Genomic DNA, 20,396 nt, shown 5'->3' on the forward strand with positions numbered 1-20,396 from the left:
ACATGGAGCCATTTGATAGTCATTTGCCCCTCCTATTGTTAAACGGTTGTTGCATTCAAGTGGAGAAAGCGACAGTCCACAATGCTTTCTTCTGGTGGTTAATGCCGCCTATTACCGGGCATGTGTTAGCATTAGCACATATAACACTTGGTTCCAACAGTAATTGAATTTAACTGCTCCACATGTATCATCGCCGCGTAGAGGATGGAGCTAGCTAACAAGTCCCATAGAGTTCATTTAACAGACTGCAGGAGTCCCATTTAGCATGTTTAGCCTTTATTTTAACTAACAAGGCCAATTAATGGGTATCTTGTTAGCCATTAGAAGACACACTGCGCATTTAGCCTCTTTCTGGGCTAACCGGGCCTCTTAATCAGGCCCGTAATGAGAAACATCCTTTGCAGAGCAGCAGTCAATAGTAATCATTGTTTACTTTCTTTCAGAGAGAGATGCATGGGCGTGCTGCAGTACTGTAGCAGCGAGGCCATAGAAAACTGTACATGCTCGTAGAGTCAGTGATCTGTCTCAACTGCCTTTAGAGATTATCGTGTGGAGAATAATTGAGATTAAAGGGAAATGGGAGGTGGGAGAAGGAAACTCTGTTGCAGGCTGTAAGAAAGCCTTTGGCTGAACATTACCTAAAGGATGTACTCAGTGTGTTGTTATAGCTGTACAGTTAATAGCCTCACATGCATGTGATTGAGAGTTGTCTGCGAGAAAAGCGGTGAGGCTCTGGATAGAGGGAACTGCTCTATTTATTTTCGTTTTATTGACTTGCACCTTTGCTGTTCTGCTCGGTAATGTTTGAACATTTTTGTGTCTTTTTTACAGGTAACATTGAATACAGCTGTCCGGCCACAAACGAGTGCGAGATCACCAAGAGGAGACGCAAGTCGTGCCAGGCCTGCCGCTTCATGAAGTGTCTGACCGTGGGCATGCTGAGAGAGGGTAGGGGAAAAGGTCTCTTCTTCTTCTTCTACTCAATGACTCAACTGACCAGGCAAATGATCAATCCACTGCGACCACTCACTGTTTGTAGCAATCTCCCAAACGCTGAATAAAAGTGGTGTCTCACGTTTTGACATTTGAAAGGCATGTACTATATTGTACTACACTGTAGAGTCCTGAATGCTATGATGTCACATGAATGCTCCTTATTGCTAGATTTGCATTTTCCCGTTGACTGCTCCCTCCTCCCTCTCATCTTGCCACCTCCGACCTCTCTAGTCCCGCTGCATTCCCTGCGATAAAAGGGACGGTGAGAAAAGGGCTGAGGATGAGACCAGTGTCCGATGGAGAAATAGGGGTAGTGGTGGGAGTGAAGAAAGTTGTTGGGGGGAGGGCAGGAGGCATGAAGGGAGAAGAGATTGATTTATAGGAGCAGAGGAGAGGGACCAGGGGAGGACGAGCAGCGGGGTGAGGAGGGGTGAATGAGGCAGAAAGCGTGTGCGCGTGTGAGGCGCAGAGGAGGAGGGTCAAGGTTGTAATTGATGGGGGACCTGGCCTACGCCCCCTTTCTTACACTGGTCAGGCTGCACCGATGCTGGCCAGCCCCCTCCATCTATAGTGCTTATCAACTTCTCCCACACTGATGGCTCATTCTGTCCATTTCCTCCTTTTTTTTTATATAAACATCATTTTTATTTGTGCATAAAGTGGACGGCTGAAATGGGTGGTTCAATCTTACAAATGCCATTTTAGCCCACAAAGACACAAAGACTGAGATGTGCAGTACCAGATTAAAGCCATTTTCCATTTGAAGTTTATTGCATTTGCCCTTGTGGTTTACAATACATAACTTTAAAGTAGTAAAGGTGTTCAAGCCCTCTATTTCAGTAACAGCTTTCTTCTTTTTCCCCCTTTTAATATCTTGCTGTTTTCTCATTGTTCCCTGACACAACTACAGAATATGTCTCAGCTAGTGTATTGTTCTGAGTGTCAGCTGTAATGATCCAAAATACATGTATTCATATTCATCTTATCTTTCTTGGGGACATATATTGTTTTTTCCTCTGAAATCATAGCTGATTTTAAATGTGGTTACAGCGGCATTTGAGTGGAGTGTGTCTTTTGTCCAACAGATACTGATGCATGTGTTCACTGCACTCATTTAGAGGCAGCTTCTTGTTTAGCTTTAGGCAGTGACCATCATAGCAGTAGATGACGATAATGGTAAGTGGCTAGATCAGTTAGCATCAGCATTAACTGTTGGTGTCAGGGGGTAGCTCACAGGAAAAAGGTGAAGATAAAGTGGAAATGGTGGAGTGGGGTGAAATGTGGTGTAATACACAAAGCGCGCATGTGTGTGTGTGTGTGGACAATGTGGTTTACCCCTTAGGGCAAGATCTGCCTCAAATTAGCTTTGTCGCCCTGGGAGACAGAGAGGCTGAGATGAAGAGTAAGTTCATGTGCGTGATGGAGAGAGAAGAGAACAAGAGGCCTTTGGGTCAGTAATCCAGTAAACCAACAGTTCCTTTCCTCATGCCCCTTACATACACACAAACAAATGCTAGCAAAAACCCGTACATAAGCAGGTGGCCCACTGAAGGAGGGAGTGAAAGGGGGAAACCCACCCACCAATATGTAGCAGTTAATTTCTGGAGCAAGGCAATTAAAAGCCTGACTGTATTATGAGAACTTACCCTCTGGCTATAGCTCCCTGTCCATTTTTAATGAGGTCATAATGATGCGTCAGCTGAAGATTGAAAGGTCAGGCGGGTGGAGCTTGATTCCTCCCATAGCAGGGGTGTTTTTCAGGTATGGAACAAGAAAGACTCTTGTTTAACGTTTAACATTTTGTAGCAGAGATGAAAATATAGTGATCTGAATACATACATATCAGAGCTAATACATCATGTAGTGTACAAAAATCTGAAACACTAATGAACAGGATTCAATCCACAAAGCAGGAATTTGTGCATAAAAGGCTTTGGCAGGGCCCCCCTCTTCACTAGCCAACTGTATTCAGTATGCAGTGTATTGTACATATGGTCATATTGACAGAGAATTTGCTCCCACACAGCATAGCAGCTTTGATGATGGCACATTTCATGAATTGTTGTTAAACAGACTGCGCAGTTCCTAAAGCAAAGCCTCCATCTCTATAATGTGTTACAGACCAGCTGGATTCAGATGCCACGCGACAGAGACTGGTCCACACAGTCAAATATTAACCCTGGCACAGTGCCCCCACACATGCACAGACCCTCACGTGCACACTTCACAAACGCACACAGCAGGAGCTAGTGCCAGCTCTGGTCCTGCTCCCCGCGGCCTCCAAGACCTAATGAGTGAGATCGGGTGGAAGGCCTCGCTCTGTGTGTTAGAGCAGTGTGTGTGTATGTGGGGTGGGGGGTACAGCTGGTGGTTTGTGTCACAACTCTGTTCATAGCTCAATGACCCTCACTGTAGCCACTGGATCTCACTGCTCTCAAGCACTTGCACTCACCACAACAGGCCCCGCCTCAATGCAACCTACACAAACACACAATTGAAGTGTACTGTGTAGTGTAAACTATAAAAAAGCTGGTAAAAAGAAAGTCAAAAGAAGAGGTAGGGAGGCCAGACAAGTGGCGTCTGGTGTTTCCCCTTGGGAAACTTGTAGCTAAATCTGTAGTGTCTGTTCTGAGTGCGAGAGTGTGTGAGAGTGTCTGTGAGTGGCATCTAGTTGCATCGGTGCAAGAAAGCGATAATGGAAATACAGAGAACTGAGATCCATCTAAGTGGTTTGCATTTGCTTACATACAGGCGAGACAAAAGAAGGAAACAGTTTATGTATATAGGAATTTTTTATTGACATTCCTTCAACTTAAACAATTTCATGAAAATATTATGGACTATAAAAGCATATATGTCCCCTTGTATTTGCTGAGAAAAGAGCAGAAGGCAGATACCTTTCCAGACTCTTGCTGATTCTTCCACACACAAGTTCACACAGCAGTGACAGCCACCTGCTCGCTGCCTCAGGCAGAGCGACTCTGATCTGCTCTGGTCTAAACAAACGCCACTGTTTGACACTGCACCTCACTTCCATTCTTCTACTGCTCCAGTTCAAATGCCATTTGGCCTTTTAATATTGTACACATAGATTTTTTATTTATCTTGAAATGAAATCCTGACAGCTTTGTTACAAGCTCATATAATAAAACCTCCATGTCCCTTTAATCAAATCAATCTTTCCTGCCATACATTTTTTGTGATCAATTCATTTATATTTGTGTTCCCTTTTCTGCCTCTCTCTCCGCAGTCTGCCCTCCCTCAGTCTGTCGCTCTCTTATCATATCATCTATCGGCCATCTGAAATCAATCCAGTTGTTGTCTTTTCCTCTTCGGTAATTTTTCCTCTCTCCCTCTCTCTGTGCCATCGCTCTATATCTGCCTCTCTCCCCTCAGTTGTTGTTCATCGGCTGGTCCCCTTCAAAGCACATAGGTGTCAAAGGCATTTCACTTGCAATCCCTCAATAGCTCAAGCACACATACACGGGCTGATGCCAATGCAGTGTAAAATCTATGCTGATGTGATCACTGCAGATGGCCATATTGACAGGCAGTGAAATTCCCACGATAGGAGCGTTTCACCTCCATCATTGTCATACAGAGGGTGGGGCGCTCATATTTAGGCAGAAACTATTTTTGCTGGAGTTTGGGTCGGCTCTTAGATATCCTCCACTGGACTGGGTTGATTAAGTTGAGGACGTTTCGCATCTTAGGAAGCTTCTTTTCGCTTTTGTAGTCAAAATGTTAGACTGGTTAAACACACAAGCTGCCATAGCTCCAGCGATACATTTGTTTGTAGTTTCACTATAAATGATTTGTTCTTGGCTGAGACAAAACTAGGACTCATTTGGTCAATTTGCATTTACAAAGCCCTGATGCTCCCTTGATTTGAGAAAGCGTCAGGGCTTTTTGTTATTCCTTTATATTTAACCAGACTTACACTTCAACATTGGCCATTGCTATACCTTTTTTTGCTTTTGATTTATATGTTACACAAATTGTTTTTAATTGTTTAATTTGTTCTTTTCATTTTTGAAGATTATTTTTCTCCATAGTCCGGGTGTAGTGTACTCTCCTCATCCCTCTCCTCTCATGACCATTCTTTATTATTTGAAGGCTCATTTGTTAAAGGAGTTACAGCACTCTTGCTCTCTCCTCTAACCTCCTCCTGTCTCTTTTTTGTGGGCTTTGGAAATATAATTTTCAATTTTTAATTTGATTCATTTAGATTTGATCATTAATCAGTGCTGAGAGAGAGTTAATTTGGTGGAAAATAGATGAGGTAGTTAGAGGGGCCTTTTTATGAAGTGAGCCGGGCTGCAGAGCTGCTGCCTCTTTAAGGTGTGTGGGGAGTGACAAATTAGGACTCCACATTTGAAAGGTTTTAAGGAGGAAGAGTATCCAAATGCATCTGTGTTGCAGCCGAGGTTTTAGTTTTACTATATTAAGTGTAATATATTTTCTTCAAACGTAAAATGTAAGTAGAAGGTGCAGATTAAGGAATAATTTTTGCGTTACTACTTTATTACCAATAATACTGTTGTTCAGTTTGACAGCTGTGAGTGAAACTTATAATCTCACAATCTTCTCACAGCTACCACAACATCTAAGCTTCACTGTATTTTTTGCTTCCTTTCGTGCCACCTGTTTTTGACCCACCACTGACCCATGTTGAAATGAAGCAAGCCGCTTGTGAAGGCTTACCCAAACACTAGTGCACTGCAATGTGTTTCCGATAAAAAATATTTCCGTGCGCCTGCCTGTGTGTGAGAGAGTTTGTACCCCCCGTTGTTAAGAGATTCTTGACCGTTTGCTGACACTAGCCCCCCCACTGTACCTGGACTGTCGGCCCTTCTGTCTCCCTCCCTTATTCAGGCTTGCACTCAGACACAGATGCATGTCAATGTGCTTTCATTAATACAACATGGGTTAGTCAACGAGTGAATCTATTGTTTAGAACGTACATATTTTCCCCTTTGCTGCTTTTAGTCTCCCGTTAATCTTAGGTGTGTTGTTTCCATTGTGGTCAGCACTATTTTCACAGGATTTAAATCTGTCTGTCTGAGCAAATCCCTCAGCCTTTCACCGCAGCTGGAGAAGTGTGGTCTGTGGACTTACTGAGACTGTTGTGATGAAACGCAATAAAGGTCTAAACAGACAAAAAGTACATTTCCCTTCTCTTTTAGGTTAATACAAATATTCAAGGTCATCTTTTGGTATGCACAATGCTAAATTACACATTTTTTGTTCATGAATCACACAGATATTTTATAGCCACAGCTGATGGGTTCCTTTTTACTAAATCAAATACAAAAACACCCAGACACACTCCACCTGCACCAGGAGGAAGTTCTTTGACCTATGCCAATCAGAAACATTTTTATTTGTTTATTTTTGACCATTGAAACACTGACCCTGAACTGTTTAAATGACTGAAGTGCTTAAACAGGGGAATTGTTTAAAAGAAGATTGGGCTCTCCTCTTCTACTCCCTCAGGGTACAAGACACCTCTGTCTTACTTATCCATCTTTAAGTGGTAACCACGGAAACAACCAATCCCCAAAGACAAAGGACTAATTAAATTAGGACCCTTTTGTGTCAATTAATTAAGCAGCAAAAGACCAACTGAGATTGGGCAATGCCAGGGAAAAGTAAGTCATATGCAAGAGCGCCCCAGAAAGGTTGTCTCCAGGTGTCAGCTTGAATTAGCTTGTTACATAACAAAAGAGCATGATCTTATTCATTCGAGTCAAAGTGCAAAACGAAGAGGCTACGAATATGACAGTGAAACATAGAATATACCGGACAAAGTATACTAACATGTGTATCCCCTGTAACTGAATACAAAAATAATCTGTACTGTCTTTATTGTCACTGTATTAATGCACCTCTCTGTGTGTCTGCAGGTGTGCGTCTGGACAGGGTTCGTGGGGGAAGACAGAAGTACAAACGCAGGATAGATGCTGACAACAGTCCATACCTGAACCCACAGCTGGCTCTGCCAGCCAAGAAACCATGTAAGGAGACAAAGTTGCTGTTTTTATTTTAATCCATGTATATGTGTGACCACACTTTACGCTGCCTCCCTGGTTTACGTACTAATAGACTGTAATTATATTTAACACACTTTTATGCTCACTCACAGTGCAGTGAGGTCCATCTGTGTTATGCTAGGTTCATCTCTCTGTTTGCGCTGTTACCAGTTTATTAGCAAAATTGTTATAAGTGCAATATTCCATTACAAAGTGTTAATTCACATTGGTTGATTCTGATGTAGCAATACCAAAACTTGATCATATGAAGAAGAGTACTAAGGAAGATACATAAATGAGATGGTTTCGCAGAGAGAATGAGAAGAGCAGGATAAGGGGGCTACCAGCCAGCAACCTAATCCGGATTAAATCCAATCTGGCAACCACATCAAACTAGGGTTAGCTCTCTAGCTAACCGTCTGCTCAGACACACAACGTGCACATGCAGGCGAGGCAGATTGAGCAGTGTTCAGCGGCTTGCTCCCTAAAGCCCATTTTGCTTAAAGCTGGAGCATATTCTGCTTTATGCCAATATGCCGAACGGCTGCACAAGAGCTTACTGGGACTTTTGTGCTACTAATCATTAAAATGATGAGATAATGTGACTGTGAGTACACTATAGGCCTGTGTTGTGTATACAGAGCCTGTATACTCAATAAATGCACTGAGACATTGTGAATTTTGCATGTCTAACTCTCTACATATTTGATATTAAATAGGTCTGAATATGAATTAATACATAATTAGTCAAACATTTTAACCTTAACTAATTGCTGAACACAAGACCAAATTTCAAGTTACTATACAACTTAAAAAGTAACTAAACAACTGATTATATCCAACCATATAATACTACTGTGTAAATGTGGACATTGAGATTTGTACTCCAATTTCAAATCTCAGTAGGTGAATGTCAACCTCCTTTGTATGTTATTCTCTGCTTTACACACAGTCAATAGTGACCGAAATTCTGTCTGTCCCACTGTCTTCCTCTCACATACACACAGTGCCTATCTATCTGTAGCACAATCCCTAGCCTCAGCGTCCCCATTGATTGTGTGAGAACCAAACAATAGCCCAGGGTTTGGAAATGGGCTTCCATTGATTCTAATTAGGGAAACATTAAATAAGATTTACCCACAGATACTGCTGTGTGACTGCAATTGGTTGTGCTCAAACGACCCTGCAGCTGCAGTGAGAGGAAAGGGGGGTGCAGGATATTTTATAAAGATATATATATCCAAGTGTGTATTTGTGTGAGCGCGAATTGGGCTGGATAGTGTTAGATCAATACAGCACCCCTCCTGCCTGTGTTTATCTCCACCTGCCTGTCGTTTTCTCCTCTGCTGTCTGTCTTTTACAGTCAGTTGCTATTTCTCCCTGTCTTCGTTCTGCTTATATCTCTCCCTTTTTCAGTGACTCTCCCCTGCCCCTATACCTCTCTTCCTCCTCTGTTCTCGGTTTTGACTTCCATGCTTGATTAGTCAGTGGATTAATTTGGAAGCAGGGTATCAGTCTGTTACTAATGGGCCATAGAGATCTCATCACCACATGTCACTATTACCAGCTGAGCTGTTTGGCTTTAAGTATTATCCTTCATCCTTTATGCACCAACAAGGCCCAATTATTTATTCTTTAAACTTTTACACTATTCAATATTTAGATTTAAAATACTGAATGTGCTTAAATGTTTACAGTGTTTTTGGCTGATTTTTTCTTTGCATTATTTATTTTTGCACCTTATTGGTGTGGAAAAGCTTAGCTGTTAAAGCTTTAATTCACCATTTCTTCTGTCTGTTTCTGTCTTTCTCTTGTCTGGTGGTCATGTCAGTTGCCTTTGGCTGCCTTGCAGATAACAAAATTGTCTCTCACCTGCTGGTGGCTGAGCCAGAGAAGATCTATGCCATGCCTGACCCCACAGTACCAGACAGCGACATCAAGGCCCTGACTACGCTGTGCGACCTGGCTGACCGAGAACTGGTGGTCAACATCGGCTGGGCCAAGCACATCCCAGGTAGGACAGGCCCTACTCACCTCACAAGTGTACCATTCAATGTGTACTCACCTACTCTCACAAGTATGAGCATAAAGTATGAATATTGGTCAAATAGAATACAATTGTACTACACTAGAGTGCAGTCAAACTTGACCAAGCTGGCTGCTGCAAGAGACTTCAAAAACGCTTTTACTGCGGGGCATTTAGATTACAGTACATAATGGACTGAACAATAGGCTATTTCTGTGTGACCCTTCACCCTAATCTGTGCCCTCAGACAGGCTGAACTGTTGACCGTTCCAAGTCAGTAGCTGTATAAGCCCCATATGCCCACAGTAAAACAAAGCACACATACTGTTGACCATTTTATGAATGAAGTTCTAAACTGAATACAAAAAAACCCTCCTCATTTGGCCATGAAAGAATGAGACAAGGATCAGACCGTAAAAGACAAAGCGATGAAATCTAATCTGGTTTTGGTTTTACTGAGTGAGCATGCAGTGACAGCACAGACAGAGGAAGAGTGATGTTTTGTATTAGCAAAGATTACTGTATATATTTGTCTCATCACAAAGACACACAGACAAAGCTTAGACAACTTTTCTAGTTTCTCTGTTTTAATTTTGTGTACTGCTTAAAAGATAAATTATTTTGCATCACAAGACCCATTCATAAACTAACAGAACTAACCTCTGAAGCATCAGACTACAGACATAAACAACACCAAGTTTATATCTATATGAAATGGTCATGGAGGATAATAGTCGTGTGCTTTTTAATGTGTAATATCAAGTTATGTGAAAATAACATGGAGGAAAGGAAAAAATAATATGCATTACTTATTGTTACCGTATTGATCTACAGTAGCCTTCTATATGGGCAGTAAGTGGACAAGTATATTGATCTATACTCCAAGTATAGCTCATTTTTTATATCTATTTTCACACCACATGTTCACAGCTTCTCTGCTTTTTCTCTTTACCTTTTACAGCACTATAGATGTGGTGCTATAGTCACATTTCAACACAGTATTAAAACTTTAAATGTAATTTAATACTATATTATGATTTTCTTTGCCTTGTCTTTCTACAAATGAATGGCCAGGTTATGTGTAGGACTGTATGTGTGCAACTTTGTCATGAAGGGACTGAAGTGCAACGATTGCTTGGTGGAGAAGAGCAGATAGTGTGATTAGATGTACGAGCGAGGCAATCCACTGCTCACTGCGAAAGATAGAACTCTTCATCTTCCGGCTCTGTGTGTTTAGGTGTGTGTGTGTGTGTGTGTGAGATGGGAACACCTTATGAAATCCTCACTGTTTACAACACTGACCACTGATCTAATACTCTCATGTCCACACACAAAGTGATTTACTCTTTTCTCAGGGGAGAGTGGCTTGTCAAAATGAAGTAGACCTTTTCAACATACTTTGTCAGTTATAAGCACTCACATAATTATGCACTAATGCTTATATTTTAATCAGAATCTAGTCAAAGGAAAGGAGTCCTGGTCATGTCTCAGGTCAAAGTTTATGTATGTGGCCTTATAAGAAGTATTTTTTATCTTTATTCAAATGGAAAGAGATAGATGCAAAGAGTGATGAGGTGTAGCCAATTTATGCGTCATGATACGGCTGTGCAGCGCAGTGAGCGCTCGCTCACACACCAGAGCACACACACAGGCCACTAACAGTGGTAACAACATGTCAAGGCGAGCACCAGGCAGCTAATTTGAAGTCATTAGATGTCTGCCGTACTGGCAACAATTTGTTACACTCCCACACGCACAAACACATTGACAAAAGCACAGCACATGCACACACTGAGTTAAGAGCCGTCTGCGGATAGCGAGGAGGCTAAATTGTAAACTAATTTAAACATCACTCAGCGTTAGAGAGGCTGCCTCTGAGACAGGCCCCTGGATAACAAGGCTAGGCTGCTGAGTGTGTGTGTGTTCAGTGGGACTCATGTCTGACACACACAGGCGGCCAACCTTAGAGACATGTGACAACAGACGCATATCTGTGTGATTGGCTCTTTTATTCTAAGGCTCTGGCTGTATTTGTGTGCACACACTTATTTCCATACTGATTTGGCCTATATGCAAACATTTGATATGTCATTAGGATAGCAAAATGAGTTTTCACACACTGTATGTCTCCTGTTATCAAACAAACGGGTTACTAACATAAGCACGCTATTGGGAGGGAACTGTGCAAGACTGTTGGCTCTTCAGACATTGCAGTATCATATGATTTCTCACAATTCTGCTTCATATCTTTACACGTGTATTGCTTTAAATTTGCATTACATTTGACATATCCTGTAAGCTTTTCTATTTTAAAATTGTCCCCAATGAAATCGTTGCAAACCTCACTGTGTTTTTGCCGTTATAAAGACTGAAAACATTAAAACATCAGGGGTAAAGGAGTGAGTTATAGGGGGAAACCCCTATTTAAAATCCATTCATCCTTCTGTATAATAAGTCTTTTCATCCTCTCTGTTATACTCACTATACTCCCAGTCTCTGTAATAACTACTGGGCAGTCATGCTCTTATCTGGACTCCTGGAAGAGACAGACAGATGAGCACTTGACTTGACGAAAGAGCACAGCCTGAGCAAATGAATGAATCAATGAATAAGAAGCCGAACCTATAAAACAGTCTATTTTACCAGAACCCGAGGCCTTGCTATTAGTGTTTCTTTACAACCTCCACCCCCATCGTTTTTATTCAGGAAAGAAATTGCTCTGGGGGTGCCCACCACTCTTCCCCACCATTCTTCTGCTTTCCCTATCTTTCTTTACTCTCAATCTCACTTGCTCTTTTTCTTTCTCTTTCCTTTCAATTTTGACTTGGGATAAGCAGCCAAATTGTCCACCGTAACGCAGTATGATTGAGCAGTAAAAAGGAGGGAGGCAGTGAAGGCACTTCTTGTCACACTATTCATTTAATTGGTCATGGTGTAGATACGGAAGAACAAATTTGGATAGTGCCAATCAGATATAAAAACGTCTTTAGGTTTCTCCACTCAAATTCCCGCCCACCTCAAAACCTGCATGGGTTCTGTACATAAAAATCCTATCTAACTTTTTTCTATAAACTTTCTAAAAATCAAGCATTAAGAGTGGACACAACTGGGGCTAATTAACTATATGGTACCTAGAAAATATAATATACTTTCTACTCTGAAAAGTCTAGAAGAAATTAATAGAAATTGTACTGGAGTATACAGTACGTGAACCTTACAGCTGAATTCTATTTTGACACCCATTCTTTCTGCCCCCTTTTTCACCTCCCTCTGTCCCTCCCTCACCCCCAATGAAATCCTTTAACCTCTTCATTATTGAGTCAAATGGATCTCTATCCAGAACCTAGACCCATGACCCCATGTCTTCTTCAGTTTTTCTGCCTGCTGTTTCATTAATGCTCAGTCACATTTTTCTGCTTGTTTGGAGACTCAGTTGTCATCACTTACAGGGAAATGTTGCTGGTAAATAATCGTTAAAATATCAAATCAATCAAATGCTCTGTTTCTAAAGGTTTCTTCAGTCTGACGTTTTATTAACCAAAGACACACCACATAACCGTTATCGTCAGCTGTAGTTGCCTCAGACGGTGTAATGTAACTCCGGCCACTCTGCTACAAATGCTTCAATATAATTGCCAAAAACAATTGTATTAGGCCATTGCACTGCATGGATGTGTGTGTTCATGTGTGCTGGCTCTAATCTCGTTGACTGTGATTTGCTTTTATTGGGGAACATAAAGCATTTAGAGTTTGGGTGTAAGTGTATTTGCCTGTTTGTCCAATGCTTACATTTGAGCATCTGAGACGCTGTTTTTCAGTGCCTCTTTGCATCTTATGGAGACAATACCAATCTTTGCAGATGAAAACAAATATTGACAAAATCGTATTAGGAAAATTAAATTTGATAGCTGAGCTTAATGTTTGGATTAAGTTGGGCTTCTTATTGGATTAGTGAACCATTTCATAACGATGTGTTGGGGAGAAGAACATTGCTACCTTTTACTGCATCACTACAATATTTCTGTTTAGATGTTTAGTTCTAGTCATTAATGTGAAATGTTTTAAATATTTTCAAGGGGAAGCAATACTAAAAATAACATGGTCATTCAGGAGATAGTAAGTAGTCCCTGTAAACTGCCCCTCTCATACATTACATGCATATAAGCAGTAATAAATAAATCATTTCACCATCTGACTCAATGATAATTCCAGTCAAGCACCAGCGTTTTTTACCACTTTCAATTTGCTTTGTATTTGAGCGAGAGAAAAGAGAAAGATGGCGCGATATGTTATGGTATGCTCAAAAGGCATAAAGATAGATGATCATAATTACAGAGAGGCTAAACTCCATTTTGGTCCATCACCATCTTCTGAACACACACACACTCATTCACGCGAGGAGGCCGTAAAGGCTTCATCCGCGCTCGGCATCAACATATATATGTACATGAATATTCCCATAGACGTTGACGTGCACTTATCGCACACCTAAAGCTTGCAGCAAATCTAGTGGAAGGAGGGCCCTTGCCTGTCATGGCATCACATTATTTCTCCCGGTTCATGTAAAGTTCACAGACGGCATGGAGTGATCATTGTCTGTCTCCTGCTATTTTCATTTTTTTTTTTCTCTCTCTCTCTCTTACAGTTGCATTGTTCTGTCCAAAAATGTATCAATTGCAAAGATGGTACTTCCAAATCATTTCCCAATGCTACCCACGCATTGTCATCTCCACCAGCACTGTCTCACTGTCTATGTCTGTGTCCAGCCCTCAGCCCATGTCCTCTCCCGTCCTCCATCTATCTGCTTAAATAACAGTCCTGAGGGTTCATCCCTTCCATCAGGGAATAAGCAGGTGGGGAAATGGGATTGGAGCGTGCCTGTCACCAGATGGGGACGACTTATGGCTTGTGCACACACAAATGCGATCACTCATAGGTAAATGTATTTATATATTACAGGGGGTTACCAAAACCGCTTTCCGCAGACAAACAAAAAGCACAACACACAGGCAAATATTTGTTGTCTATCCACCCAAAAGCGACTGAAACGTTTCCGGATATCAGTTGAAGGTGGGATAGTGCATAGAAATATTGAGGTTTTTTGTTTTTTTTCTCACTAGGGTATATATGTATTTATTCTAAACTTTATCTATTTTGGGGGGTCTATTTTATTCTTCTCTCCCCACACATTTCGTAATTTGTATAACATGCTTAATAGGATACCTTGCATTTGACCCATCCTTCAACACCAGTGCAACCGATGAGGAGCAGTAGGTGACCATAGAGCAGCTCTCCAGGGTCTTGGTTTTCAGATGTTTTGTTCTACTGTGCATGGTTTGGGTTGGTGGAGTGCCCAGAGGAAACCCACCCAAGCACGGGGAGAACGTACAAACCGGAATGTGAGACGAGAGCGCTACTGTGCCGTCATACACGTGTGTGCAACGGACAAGCACAGGTGAACGAGCAAAGCCACAGTTCTGTTTGATGGAGAGTTTGTCAGCTTACTGCCACAGCTGGCTGTTTGGCATCTGGTGTGTGCTCTGAGTTTTTTAGCTATCCATTTTTATACTGTAAGTCATTGTTGTGTATTGTGCGTGTGTGTGTGTGTGTGTGTGTGTGCGCTGTCCATCAGGCCACACACACAAGCCTACCAAACCATTGGCTTGGTTGCTGATGATGACATATGAGTTCCTGGCCTTGGTAATGGCTGTTAAATCTCATAATTACACGCTTCTTTATTGCAATGCATAATGACCCTGCAGCACTATTGGACAATTAATTAAGATTTTCAGCCCAGGCTTTTTCAGGCTCAGATGAGGAAGTGGAATGGTCTCTAATGTTCTTGTCTTGGAGCTAGAACATTAAGGCAGGACGCCGTCTCGATGTTCGGCATCTTTTACATCTCCGTCTTTCATTTCGACTGTGTACAGTACGCCTCTTCTTTCGGGCATTGTTGAGCCCTTTCTTACGATGTTTGTCCTGGATGATGATAGTGGAGACGTATCACTAATCTGTGAATGGTAAATTAATCCCTCTGGAGTTTTTCTTCTCTCTATGGAAAGCTATGGCGGATTAGGAAGATAAAATCAACACAGCTTCATAATCTCATACACAGACAGTCACCCAGCCCTGACAGGGAGAGACTGTTGGGTCATTTAATGCCACCAGCTTTGTCTCATGCATTATTATTAAAAAAGTTCCAAAACATTTGTTAGGTTTTATTGCATTTCATGGTAAATTTTGCGAGTGCATATCCCATCGCTCAATCCTTGGAATATAGATTTTGGATTTTGAGAACTTGTTATAATGGGATATTGTTTTGAAGAGGTAATCCGACATAAGATCAATAGACTCTCACCACCTAGTTAATTGAACAAGCTGGGAAAATGAATTTGTCAGCAGTGAGATTGATAGATAGATGATAAAAAAAAAGAAAAGATGGCCAGATAGAGAAGAAGAACAACAAACATGCTTGTATAACAGGAATTATTATTTTTATCATTTTTGTGAGTAATTCGCTAGATGATTTTTATTCACAGAAAGGTCAGTGATGAAAACAAGGACATTCAAACCTTATTATTCCCTTTTCAAGAGCATAATTAGGCTTTTTACATACATGAAAGAATATGTCATAAACTAAATAGTATTCTAGTCTAGGTCCAAGTTTTGGCTCAATATTGTTACCATTGCGAGACAGGGCCAGTGCCTTGGCAGAGTCCACCATTGCACTTTAATATTGTACACATCGTGCACATTTCTTTGTTCTTTTTCCTCTTGAAATTGTCACGTTGCACAGCATTGCACAATACGGCTCACATTCTCACATTATTGCGAGTCCTCGAGGAGCTCCCGTCGGGTAATTAAAATGTAAATATTGATATTTTATTATTTGATGTCTCTTAATGTCACTCCATATGCCGTTTTCCAGTGAGACTTTTGGCCGCCCTCGATGACCAATCACCCCCCCGTCACCCGGGCGGCCGTGCCCCTCTCCGTAACATTTGCCACGTCTCCATTTCGTCTCTAATTAAGTGTTAAATATTTGCAGCCGTCACCGCGGAAGCAGCACAGATCTCTACATGGGGAATACAGTTATCCACTCCAGCCCCTCTCCTGTCTATGCCTTTTGCACACACAATCATCGCGGCTACAGCAATGGGAAGATTTTAAGTGTTAATCTTGCGCCGCTGCTGATGGTGTCTAATGTATGCAATTAACGGTCGGCGGAGGGCTGAGAGTTTGGTAATTAGCTGGCTGTTCACACTGATTAGAGGCTACCACAGCCCTATGACTGCTCCTCTCTCCTGAGGTACAGAGGGGGGGGTGAGGGGAAAGAGGCTAAGGGCAGAGGGGGGGGGCAGGGAAGAGATATTCAAGCCAAAGAAATCATGTGTATGTTTTGTTCAGAATGCAGTCGGCTGAATCTTTTTTGGGGTGTCGTGGTCAATATTATTATATGGCACAATTTATTTCAATATTTTAGATTAAAGAATGGTACATTTGTGTCTACTCCTTTTACCTGTCAAATCTTTCCTCAAATGTCCATTCAGTTGTTTTCAATGACATCTACACTGCAAAAAGAAATTAATTAGATTAGTTTAAATGTCTCAATTTGAGCATGATAATCTTTTTTTTTTTTGTTCTTTTGTCCTTAAACTAGCAAAGTAAACATGGTCAGGTCAGGAAAACAGACTAAATGAGTAAAAAACACTCAAAACAAGATATATCCTCAATTCAAGTCATTTAAGCCTATGCTTGATATTTAATTTTTGTACCGACTCACCCAAACTGACTATTATTTGAATAATGCCTTTTAAGCTGATGCATTTTAATAAAGAACATTACGTTGCTTTATTAAACTGAGAGAATATCAGTATAAATGTATAGTGCAGTTTGACCATGACTCCCCAAGTGCTATTTAATTGATAACATTTACCAAAGTTTAGACTTCAGTAGTTGTTCCTTTTAACTCTGAGTGGGTTTGTGCCTATCTCGTAGCCCCTCTAAATTAGCTGGTTCTCTGGGTAGATTTGTTTCCATCTCGTTGCGCATCTCTGTGTAATTGGGTCAGCTGGTGAAAGTGTGTGGCTGCGTGCGGCACCGTTTGCTTGTGTTGTTTGCGGTGCGTTTAGTGTGTGTGTAGTTTGAGCTCGGCCAAAGCCATCACAGGGGGTCCTTGTTCATTTGGGCCAGCGTCTGGCCGTATGGTGCAAAGCAGTTTGACAGCGCACACACAAAACACGTAAATATAGCCTTGGAATGTACTTAGCGCAGCACAGTAGGTACTAATGTGCGCACAAGAAATAGTATGAGCGAGGTAAACAGGTGAGGGCAGTGGTCAAACATAAACATGTAACAATCTCCCACGGAGCATTTTTAAGGCAATCTCAGTCACAGTAGGATTAAATACATCTCCTATAGACCACTGTGCACATGTACAAAGAGGTCTTCTTTATTGCGTTAGATCACAGGTAGATATCCTGTTTACGATCAAATTCATGATTGTGAAAAAATAAAGACGCAAACATTTCCAGCCACACGAATCAAAAGCGCGTGCTCCTTTTGAAAGTCAAGTGCCTTTGTAAAATAATGCTAAAGGACTATGCAAATGACTTCATAGAAAGAGGCCAATAAATTGCCGTTTTAGCGCCGTAAAGTTTAAAAGAGGGAATTACCTACATTTTCCCATTTCTAAAGTAGGAACATAAAATAGAAAATAAAAACTGTTCCACATGTGTTGCCAACTGCCCACACGGGTCCATAGGTACTCATACACATCTCAGTCATCTTTCACTGGTTCCCATTTGCCCTGTAACCACAAGAAAACAAATGTGGGCCTTCTGGTCATGTGTGTCAGTGTGTGTCGGAGTAACAAGTGGGGCATGAGAGAGGCCGATCCCTGTAGAGTGTGTGTGTGTGTTGCTGTTCATGTTTATGGAGCTATGGAGGGCTGGTGCGTCGTCTCGGGTGTAAACGTGCAGTCAGGACTCATTTGGCAGACAAACAGGCCGCGGGGCGACTGGGGAATCGACGCCCGTGTGTTTGTCTGTGTGAGTATTCCATCGAGCAAGAAGATCACAGAAAAAGACATAAGAGGAAGCAGTAGAGGTTAGGTCCGAGTGAGTGCACCGCGGCCTCCTTCTGTCATACCTATGTACTTGAGGACAGAAGTGCAAATGCTGCTATTTTAAGATTCTTCCATTCATTATGGTATTTACAAGAGCTTTGTAATGAAAGACTTTGTTTTGCATATAGATTTTTTTTTTGCTAATGCCTTTGGGGTGGAAGTTGGAACAAATCTCTGGTGGAGGATGTCTAGTTCAATATCATCTTAACTGTAAAGTTTGGTTTCCATTAAACAGTCACTGTCCTACTCACGTTAAAGCGAGGCACACTATCATTCGTCAACAAACAAGACAAGATTACTTATCAACAATGAGCAGAAAGCAAATGTAATTAGAGTCAAATAAGGAACCTTCTTTTGTTGAAATAACAGGTATGAAAGAAAGGTCTCCACCCTCCCACCACCACCTCTCTCTCTCTCTCTCTCTCTCTCTCTCTCTCTCTCTCTCTCTCTCTCTCTCTCTCTCTGCATCAATACCACTCTCTCTCCATCATCAGCACTAAATTCCCATTGATGTTTCTTTTCTTCTGCTATATCGATCGCTGCATGAGAAGGAGGGGAGGGCGCGGGGAAGGGAAGAAGGGAGAGATGCCGTTATCTGTTAATTAATTTGTCCTGAAGCCGGCCGCCTATTAATCAGACAGATAAGAGGCATTGGATGCTTGAATGGGGCAGACAGGCCGGTGGGGAGGGAGGGGGTGCATAAACTTTCATACACACAACATACAGATGCACAAGCATGAATATTTCACCTGTATGCAGATGAAATTCAAGCCACGCTAAGGGGAGCAATAGCTATTTTTAATTTTCATCCATATTTGTCAGACAAAGCACGGCTTCACAACTCTATAGATAAACCCTGCCCAGATAAGGATCATGTATCTTGATGTTAGGAGTCCACTTTTAACGTATTCAATTAATAACTGTTGCTGATTATTAGCATTTACTTTGAGAAAATTGATCTTATGTAGAAATTTCAGTTTGTTGTTTTTTGTGCTAATTAAATCCCACGGTTGTTGTTTTTTCTGCGCTTAAAGCTCGACATTGAAATAACAACATGCATTTATTTTATTGTACATCTGCAAACACAAACTAGCAAATAAACCAGCACACCTGAGCTACTTCTGAATATTACTACACCATTTTACTTCTATCTCTCCCCCGGGCCGTTGGAAGATAGTTATGTGTATTAAATTTAGCAATGCCAGTGTTCATTTTCTCTTTGCATGATGAGTGGTGGCCAACCCCCTGAAGACATGGTGTGTGTGTGTGTGTGTGTGTGTGCATTTGTGTGTCCATGCCTGCAGAGAAGACCCCTATAATAAATCACCTTTAAAAACCTTTTAAACCATGTTAATAATTTTATTTGGTTAAAAAAGGACAGCATTGACAGCTGGCAATGATAAGAATGCATTATGAGAAAATTGAGATATTATTGCAATATTTGACTATGCTATTTCAACAGGATATTCTATGTAAATTTCAACCAAAATTGAGAGTATTTTTTTATTGTTTGTGTCAAAAAACGGCTAAATTAACTGAATCTTCTTTTGCACTTTTGAAATGTTTTCTTGTTTTAAGTGCTGTAAGCAAAAAAGAAAGAAAGAACAAACTCAGATAACTGGAAGAACTTAGTGATCTGACAGTATATTGTGGCACCTGATATGCTGTAACAATAATTTAGGGATACATTTTGCAGCAGTAATTCTCTCACCACAACATATATTCCATGCAAATGTTCACAGATTTTATTGTGCATCCATCTTAAATTTCGCTCAATTGAAACACATCCCACAGTCGTCAGAAAAATAAATATGCAAGCTTGACCCTCCACTTTGGGGCTTCACAGCGGATCCTAATTGGTTGCAACTGGGAAACATCAAAGCCTATACTTATTTGGGAAATACAATTTGATTTTGCGAACAACAAAATATCCTAGATCTCTCCGAGCATGTTCTGAAATCCATGTGGTTATTTGGGTGACTTGTGTCATGGTAAAGGCGCTATACAAAAACGATTCCCGTCCCTAGCGAAGCAGGTCATATTTCAGTTCTCAAATTCCACTGTCAACTGAATCTTTATTTGAAAATAAAACAAACAAAAAACAAAACTGAAATTGCAGATCTCATTACAATACTTAATTGCAATCAGTTTTCCCCCCTGCAGTTCTGCTCCACATCATATGAATTTCCTTTAAATGCTATTAAAGTGTATGGAA

At 41.2% G+C, this 20,396-nt stretch overlaps 1 protein-coding gene across 7 annotated transcripts in view; it reads left to right on the forward strand.

Moving 5' to 3' along the window:
• The window catches only part of esrrga (estrogen-related receptor gamma a), an 86,621-nt gene that overhangs the window by 59,704 nt on the left and 6,521 nt on the right, over positions 1–20,396 (forward strand). For 4 of the 7 annotated variants that reach the window (XM_079554994.1, XM_079554993.1, XM_079554992.1 and 1 more), the window contains 3 exons: positions 832–960; positions 6,903–7,013; positions 8,860–9,042. In XM_079554994.1, coding sequence (XP_079411120.1) covers positions 832–960; positions 6,903–7,013; positions 8,860–9,042 — 423 coding nt within the window. The remainder of the gene's footprint in view (positions 1–831; positions 961–6,902; positions 7,014–8,859; positions 9,043–20,396) is intronic. The other 3 variants (XM_079554990.1, XM_079554989.1, XM_079554991.1) reach the window with 3 other exon arrangements.

This window comes from Gobius niger (genome assembly GCF_951799975.1).
Source record: "Gobius niger genome assembly, chromosome: 4".
NCBI classification, from domain to species: domain Eukaryota; kingdom Metazoa; phylum Chordata; class Actinopteri; order Gobiiformes; family Gobiidae; genus Gobius; species Gobius niger.